At 42.0% G+C, this 8867-nt stretch overlaps 1 protein-coding gene across 1 annotated transcript; it reads left to right on the top strand.

Annotated features, from left to right (window-relative positions):
- tti2 (TELO2 interacting protein 2) lies at positions 1-8867 on the top strand. Its single transcript, XM_070834064.1, has 10 exons — positions 1-99; positions 1553-2042; positions 3255-3445; positions 3690-3747; positions 4749-4877; positions 4990-5082; positions 5198-5391; positions 5491-5634; positions 6673-6832; positions 7757-8867. Exons 2-10 carry the CDS (start codon positions 1554-1556, stop codon positions 7841-7843), a joined length of 1545 nt encoding a protein of 514 aa, XP_070690165.1. The 5' UTR covers positions 1-99; position 1553; the 3' UTR covers positions 7844-8867.

Below are 8867 nucleotides of genomic sequence, written 5' to 3'. Positions count from 1 at the left end.
TTAAAACCTCCGGAGGTTTCAGTCTGAATTAAAATGTCCTGAATTAAAGTAAAATCTGCGGTTTCTTCCCGTCGGTGGACGAAGATCATCAGCGGCTCGGTGAGTGAACGAAGCGGCTGATTACAGGTCGGTTTGCTTAAGAGTTTGTGGACAAAAGTGAAAGAAAGTGAAGCGACGGAGCGAAGAGGAGCAGAAACCTGTCAGACTGTGAACAAACCGACAAACAGTCCGTCAGAAGAAGAGCAGCGGAGCTCCTTCAGGGTCCAGTTCAAAGTGATCAGCTCCTTTATATTAACTCCGACCTCACAGTCACATTTATTCAGTGTGGACTGAATTCATCCTCTTTGTTTCACCGTGTTGAAGAGTAGAAACATCATCTGCTGCTGACTCAGTGTTTTCACTGCTGAACCATCTGCTCGGTATTTTCTGCTCTGATCTAGTTGTTGTTGTTGTTTGGCCTTTAAAATGATTGGAAATTATTTTTTGTATATATATATTTTTATTTTGGACCAGCAGTCTACAAACACAATATTCAGTTCATTACAATTTAAAACAATTCAGATTTATTATTGGTAAGTTTTCACATTACAAGAAGTTGACCTTGTTACACTGGAGCATAATCAAGAAACATAAAAACAAAACTGAGATATTTACAATCCAGAATAAAAGAAAAAAGTTTATAATAATATGTACAATATATAATTTGTTAAAAACTGTAATAAAGGTGTGTAGAGAGCACAAATAAAACAATAAAAAACAATAACATATTGCACAGATGAACTAAATGTGTCAGATATTGAAGCATTGGAGCTTCTCACCTCTGAAACTTTGTACTTTATTTTGAAGGTTGAACCATCAAATATTTTACTTGAAAAACAACTTAACCGACTTATAAATGATTTGAACAGTTAGTGGTTCATTTTCTGTCTGTTCTCTAATTAATTAATTGCTGCCGATTTAGTTAAATTAACATTTGGTGGATGTTTTAAACTCATTATATTTAAATCTTATTGGAGTTTTAGGCCAAAACATCAGTGAGGAGAAAACTGTAAAACAGCATTTAAAGCTTCATGTTGGAGATAAAACTCACAGGACTGATAAACAAAGACAAATATATATTTTTAAAGATCCAGGACTTTTTTTTGTCTGATTTTTGTATTTTAAAAACTATTTGTCACTAACACTCCTGTGACATTTAATCTTTGTGTCTTTGAAGCAAAACAGAAAATTCTCTCTGTGGCTGAAAAGACTTTTCTTTAGAAAACAAGAGGGAACTGAATGATGCTTTGATCTGAATTTTGGACTTTATTTTTCTTCACTTGTTTCTTGTGTTTATTTTATTTTGTGTCTTTATCTCAGAGGCCAAAAGAGATTTAATGGTTTTATAGAAACGTTGTGTTTTTATTGATTATTTGGCTGAACAGAGTTAAAGATTTGATCCTTTTTGTCTCCATTTAAAAGAAAACTGTCAGACATGTTTGAATGAACTGTTGATATTTTTCCTGTTTAATTTTCTCTCTTTTCTTCCTCCTCTCCTCCTCCTCCTCTTCAGCATGGAGCTCTCATCTTTACTTCATGACCTTCATCTCTCCTCCTCCTCCTCCTCAGAGAAGCCCCTCCCCTCTCCCTCTCTTCCACCAATCACAGAGCTCCTGTCTCGGCTGCGGGAGAAGCTGATTGGTGCATCCTCAGACTCTCAAACCAGCTCTCTGATTGGTCGTGTGGAGCGGCTCTTTCAAACGGCAGATCCCCATTGGCTGTTCTCCCTGGCCTCGGCCAATCAGGACGATGGGTGGGCGGAGCTCCAGACGGCGTACAGCTCGCTGGTCTGCGCTCTGATTGGCTGTGCAGCTCTGCCGCTGTGTGAGGACGACTGCGGCTCTCTGCCCGCTGCAGCCTATCAGAGCGTCCCTCGCCAAGCTGGACCGGTATGCTCCGCCCTCAGAGCGCTGCTGGGAACTCTGGGAAACGTAGGCGGTCGGCCTGGTCTGCTGCTGGCTGTGGCTCCGCCCGTCTGTGTGTTCGCTGTCACACATTTCCAGGTGAGTCTGGAGTCCTTTCTTCAAACCTTTTTATTAAAGGCGTCTAAATCTGAGGAGGATTTGACAAAACTTTGGAGACTAGTGGCCTCATTTAAATCTTGTTCACCATCCAGACCAATGGCCGCCCTGTATTAAAGGTGCAGTGTGCTGAGTTAGAGGAATCTTATTAGTATCGTATTCACAACTGTAGTTTATAATCACCTGAAATTAAGAGTCATTGTGTTTTGTTCTCTCAGAATGAGTCCTTTAGAATGAGCAGGTCCTCTTTCATGTAGTCCGCCATGTTTCAGGTCCGCCATAGTTGGTCCGACGGCTTCCCACATTTTTACATAGAAGTGGCAGCTTGAGTTTGGTGGTGCGAATGCACCTGTTGGAGGAAAAGAAGAGGAATACCATTTAGTGCTGTGAGAAATGGAGGGTCGTGCTTATTATGTAGGACAAGAAAAAGCAAAGGGAGTGTGAGTCCTCGCCAGCCACCGTAGGTTCTCCTACAGGCTGGTAAAGGGAGAGGAGAGACGTCTGCATCTCTCCACTAGATGCCTCTAAATTTGACACACTGGCCCTTTAAACCAGACTGAGAGTGCTAACATGCTAACAGCTTTGTGATGCTGCACTTAGACACTGCTGTGCTTTGAGCTAACATGCACACAATGACAATGCTAACATGCTAATGCATAGCAGGTATAGTGTTTACTGAAAACACCTCAATGTAGCGTGTTTAAAACCACATTTAAATGTCGACCCGATGATGGAGCTGAATTAAATGTCAGAGTATTAATATCTGAACCACATTTTATCAGAATTGATCCAATAGTTCAGAGGAATCACCAACAGACACCAACATCCATAGATCACACTGCGTTAGCTAAAGGTAGAAAAGGTCTGAACTGTCCAATTTGAGTTTCAGATCTCCCAAACTCTGCACACAACAGTAGAAATTTACACTTCATCTACCAGATTTGATTGGCTGCCAATTTACGTTACTGATCTCAAAGTGCCAGAACAAGAGTGGGCTTTAAAGGACCATTTCTGTGTTTTTCCATTCCAGTCTTAGTGTCTCAACTACATCAAGTATCATTCAGACGTATCTTATAATTTTTAAGGATACAAAAACATGGAAATGAATCCACAATAAGTACATAAATCAAAGTATTGACAATAAACTGAAATGTTACTTTACATTTTTCATTCTGTGTGTTTGTGTGTGTTCAGGATCAGGTGTGGACCAGCTCCTCCTCCAGAGCGGCGGCCCAGAGCCTGCAGGAGGCGCTGCTGAGGGCGGGAGGCTGGAAGGACTCCCCCCACCTCCTGATGGGAGGCGGGAGTCAAGAGGAGGAGGAGGGAGAGGAGGGCAGAGGAATTCTGGGAGGAATCTTGGACGTTCTGCAGCCTCAACTGACCAAGTGAGAATCAGTTTCTGGACGTCAGAGGAGGGAGTTTGTCTGTTAATGCTAAAACATCTTCTCTCTCCTTCTCTCTTGATTGTTTAGTCCCAATGTGGTCTATTTTCCTCTAAATGGGACCATAATTTACTAAATGAAGACTGTAAACTAGCGACTGAGACCATAAACTCATCAGGAAAATGTTCACTGAGCTGATAAATCAGGTGACATTAGAAAGAATGCAGGTCTGTGTTGTGTGTTGCAGGGACTCGTGGCAGCGTTGTGAAGCAGTGAAGTTGGTGTTTGCGTGGACTCTCCTGCAGGTCAGTTTGACCTTTGACCTTCACTGAGTGATGATGCCATCAAAGGTTTGATAAGGTTTTATAAGTTAATAAGTCTGTCGATCTAATCAGAGGGTGTTAATATTCTTTTATATAAATTGACATAATTGAGTTCACATCGGCCTCACAGGGTTCAGGGCTGATTTAAATCAGTAGGGGACCTGTTGGGTCATTTTAAACTCAGGAAACAATGATTTTTTTGTAATAAAGTTGGTAAGAAATGTCAACATCACCGTACAGTCATAGGATTTAGTTTATGGCTCAAAAAACACATTAAAGTGTGCAGAACCTCTTTAAAACACTCAGCAGTCAGTCAAACCACATGCAAACTAACTTATTATATTGATTCTAACTTTATTAGTCAGTCTGTCAAAATGATTCAACATCTGTGGACATTTATTAACTTTGATCATTGATTAAACAGGAAGACGTCTGTGAGAGTTAAAGAGTACTGAGTTAACAGTAGCTGAAAATATTGTTTTTGATGTAAAGGTGCACTCAGCACTCTGACATCACTGTCAGGTGTAGCTCAGTGGTGGACGAAGTATTCAGGTACTAATATTTAAGTAAAAGTACTAATACACACTGTGAAAATACTCCTCTAAAAGTAGAGTCCTGTATTTAAAATCTTAAACATTTCATATTCTGATCATTTTCAATCTCATACTTGTGTTTTTAGGTCCTACTAGAGCAGCTTTACATCGTTTAGAATAATAATTATATGCTCTTAAATGTTTATAGATTCTTGCAGTACTTGGAAAAATTGGTTGTTTGTGACCTCAGCAAGATGATTATTGATCTGTGACTGCTTGAACTGACATGTATGACGTGTTGTGGAGTATAAAGTACAATATAAAACTCTCTTAATTGAATGGATCTTAATCATGTGGATCGCCAACATTGTGAGTCCTCTGTTGGTGACGCAAGGGATTGTGGGAAGGCAGCGCCTCTTTTCAGGTGTGTGTGTGTGTGTGTGTACGCAGGTGACTCGTCCCTCTCTGTCCCCTCACCTGCCCCACCTCCTTCCTCCCTCCCTCCTCCTCAACGACCATTACAGACCAGAGAACTGCATGCTGGGAGTTCGCTGTCTGCACCACATTGTGCTCAACACAGTGAGAACACACACACACACACACACACACACACACACACACACACATTCATTTTCATTTATTCTAACAGCACAGTGGAAAATATGCATGTTTTGTTGATGTGTGTGTTCAGCCTGCTGCAGATCTCCGTCAGTTCAACAGAGCTGAAGTTCTCTATCAGGCTTTATTCAAACACCTGTACACCACAGAGGCTGCCGTCATACAGGTAACACACACACACACACACACACACACACACACACACACACACTTTTCACTCTCTCTTTGAAACCAGACGACAAAACAAAAGCCTGAAGTCGAAGGTGTCTGTGTCTCTGTAGCCGGTCCTCTCCTGTCTGTTGGACCTGTTGCTGGTTTTGGAGAAGCCCCCATCCTCGCTCGCCCCCTCCTCCTCCCGCAGGAAGCCCTGTCGCCATGACGACGTGCTGCGTCTGGTCCTGACGCACATGGAGGCGGAGCACAAGGTGGCGCTGAGACGCGTCTACGCCTCCGCTCTGCCTCCGTACGTGGACAGGTAGGAGAGCCTGATATTTCCCCCTCGTACGGCAGGCGGGTGGAGTTTGTCGGGTTGCGGCGGGGTTTCAGGGTGTGTTTGTTTTGCGTGTGCGGCCAGGATGGGCGTGACGGTGTGCAGACACCTGCGACGGGTGGAGCGGGTAGTGCTGGGATACCTGGAGGTCGGAGATCCACCTGAAGAGACGAGTCGACTGAAGATCCTGGAGGCGCTGCAGAAAACCATCAGAGCCGCCTGGCCACGGTCAGCACACACACACACACACACACACACACACTCACAGACACACTCAAACACACACACACACACTCACACACTTACACAAATTCACTGGGTAAAAAAAATCTCTAAGCTTGAAAGGATCAGGATCTGACTTTAACCCTTTAAACCACGTCTGAAACATACAAACAGTCTGAGTAAAAGTGGACGTAGCTCACAAGTCTCAACCTGCATTCTTTCTAATGTCCGGCAGCAACAGAAGTCTGATTGGATGGAAGTCAATGAGAAAATGAGCCGATTTATCAGCTCAGTGAACATTTACCTGATGAGTTTATGGCCACAGTTGCTAGTTTACAGTCTTCTTCAACACAGCATGAGACCATAAACTCATCAGGAAAATGTTCACTGAGCTGATAAATCAGGAGAGAAGTCGACTCTTTTTCTCATTCACTTCCATCTAATCAGACTTCAGCTTCACTGTTCAGACCTGGAAGCTACGTCCACTTCTTCTATTCAGTCTGGACTCATTACATAAATTACACGATGAAGACGTTACTTTGGGGCCTTAAAGCTACAGCTGCACCCTGAAGCTCTAATCTGGTTAGAAAGCTAACGGAGGAGGAGGAGCTACTGGTCATGATGTGACGACCAAACTGCCTCAGAGACGAGCTGATGGTTTGAAAGTGTTGCTGCTAAACAGGAACTCAGTGAAAAGGTCGACTGTGACCCCTGGAGGCCAAACAGAGGAACTGCTGCTGTCCTGGACAGCAAGTCAGTTCAGTTCAGTTCAGTTCAGAGACACAAAAGGTTTAGAAAAATGGTGCTAAAGCATCAAAAATACAAAATAATTGCAATTTAGATTAAAGAAAAGAAACTGTGTCCAACAAAAGTTTGGTTTTAATTGAACTTCCTGAAGCACATTTAAACAGTTAAAGTACAATTTTAAGATAGAAACAAGGAAGCTTGTTTTATGGTGCAAAGACAACAAGGCCAACACCTCTCTCTCTCGTCCCCCTCCCCTCTCTCCTCTCTCTCTCCCCTCTCTCTCTCTCTCTCTCTCAGGATGGCGTGTCGTATCGACGTGTTGCTTCGTTGCCTGTTGAAGCTGCTCGTCGACGTGTCTTCAGACTCTGAGCTCAGTGACTCTGTCAGACAGAAGCTGATGAATCAAACGACTCTCTGCATCAAACTTCTGGACGGCTGCTCTCAGGGAAACCTGCAGGTGTGTTTACCTGCTCAGTCTCACCTGGTCTGTTGGGGATCAGAACACACAGTGGGAATATTGTTCAGATCTGTTTTCCTTCAGAGTGAAACTAGAACAAACTTTAGCTTCTTTGTAAATCAACAAAGTATTTTGCAGTTCGGCTGCTGTTAGTTTAAACAGTGACTTAATGCTGCGTTCAGGGGACGTAGTAAATACAATTCACAAATAAAACTTTCCTTCACAAGCAATCATGTAATCTAAGTGGGGCCAGGATGGAGGTTTTCCAGAGACCAAACGTGTGTGAGGTTCCTTTTGTGTCTTTATTATGCAAACAGATGCTCCACAATGTAAAACTGTTTTATTACAGCTAAAATAAATGTGATTAAAAAAATGTATTAATTAATTCAGCTGTAAACAAGTAAAAGTTTTGGATTCAGATTTCTGGATTTGCATTAATACATTTTAAATAACTTCATTTTACTTGAAATAAAACATGTTTTGTTTAGAGTGTGGAACGTTTTGCCCTCAAACCTGTTGTGTTTGATTGCATAAGTCACAAAAGTAACCTCATACTGTCGACACCTTTATAAAAAGCATCAATGACGAACTGAGTAAATTATTTCTAATAATGAGGTCATATTAACGTGTATCTTATTAGTCTGTGGTTGGTTTCTCATTAACATTATTAATTATGTAGTTCAGTTGAATTTATGACTCATCTGTGTAGAAGAAACATTCACACCTTCTTTAAAGAATATAAATAGAAGACTGACCTAGATGTTCGCGTCGTCTTCACTCCCAAACTTTGGATCCGTGTTCAGAACTCTGTTTACATCCGTCTGTCTGTCTGTCTGTCTGTCTGTCTGTCTGTCTGTCTGTCTGTCTGTCTGTCTGTCTGTCTGTCTGTCTGTCTGTCTGTCTGTCTGTCTGTCTGTCTGTCAGCCTCTCCTCCAGCAGGTCGACAGCAGCTGCGTCAGCTCTGAGGTGCTCCGTTGCCTGGCGACAGTAACTGTGACGGCAGAGGGGTGACGCCGCACACCTGGAACACCTGGACGTCAGACTGTGGCGAACACAGTGAGAGCAGAGTGGAGGACATTTACTGTACGTTTCCATGTTTCCATGAAGGCACCATTAGTACTTCACTACTGGAAAGAACGTCTTTAAATCAAACTGTGCTGTCGAAGCAGCAGAGAGGCACAAACATCTTGAAATTGGTGCAACATGAACAGAAAACAGAAAAAAAAGGCTGTGATATTCCCTTTTTGCTCAAAAGGTAGAAAAACTACAACACCCAGAATGCACTGCTCTGCTATCCTCACCAGCCGGCGACTCTCTTTAAGTGCTTCATGTTGTTTTCTCACAAATGCTGCATTCAAAGACCTCAGAATTATCCAGTCACAAGGATTCATGTTCACATCACAAACGGTAACATTAATGCTGCATTCATGTGTTATGAGTGTGACCGTAATTACCAGTTTCTGACTCATAAAAACGATTCAGTGAAATGTTTAATGCTTCCACAGCTCTTATCCCATCATGCAGCTATCTATGCAACACTTCCTGCAGCTCTTTCACAATAAAAGATCATCAGAAGCAGGAGGGATGACGTCCTTTCAGACAATGGAAGGATTTTAATGTGAAACATCTGCAGGAAGTGTCGGTTTTTATTGAAAGTTTAACAGCTATTGAAATAAACAGGAAACTAAAAGTTATTGGAAGTATTATTGAATGAAAATATGACTCAAGTGAAGCAGAGAAGGTGATTTTATACTGATGTAAACATGGAGGCTAAAACAGGAGATTAGAGATGAGTGTTTAAGAGTCACTTTTGACTCTCTGGACTTTTGCGTTTTTTGTGTTAATGTAAAAATCAATAACCTTGTTTACCTTCAGTCGTCCATCTTGTCGTCTCTCCTCCTGAAAACACACACCGTCAGCTGTATAACCGTCTTTACACCTGAAAAATAACGTAACATAAATACATAAACAAACAAATGAGTACATGAAAACACAATTTGCTGCATAAATTAATGAATAAATAAATATCTCTGTG

This window comes from Pempheris klunzingeri, chromosome 7, assembly GCF_042242105.1.
Source record: "Pempheris klunzingeri isolate RE-2024b chromosome 7, fPemKlu1.hap1, whole genome shotgun sequence".
NCBI classification, from domain to species: Eukaryota; Metazoa; Chordata; class Actinopteri; order Acropomatiformes; family Pempheridae; genus Pempheris; species Pempheris klunzingeri.
This window is presented reverse-complemented; position numbering and strand designations above follow the sequence as displayed.

What these genes read in the sequence shown, in the direction of transcription:
- tti2 (XM_070834064.1), top strand. Translation starts at nt 1,554, where the DNA reads ATGGAGCTCTCATCTTTACTTCATGACCTTCATCTCTCCTCCTCCTCC. An exon ending in TCGCTGTCACACATTTCCAG is followed by an intron (nt 2,043 to 3,254) that starts GTGAGTCTGGAG and finishes GTGTGTGTTCAG; the next exon opens with GATCAGGTGTGGACCAGCTC. An exon ending in GCTCTCAGGGAAACCTGCAG is followed by an intron (nt 6,833 to 7,756) that starts GTGTGTTTACCT and finishes TCTGTCTGTCAG; the next exon opens with CCTCTCCTCCAGCAGGTCGA.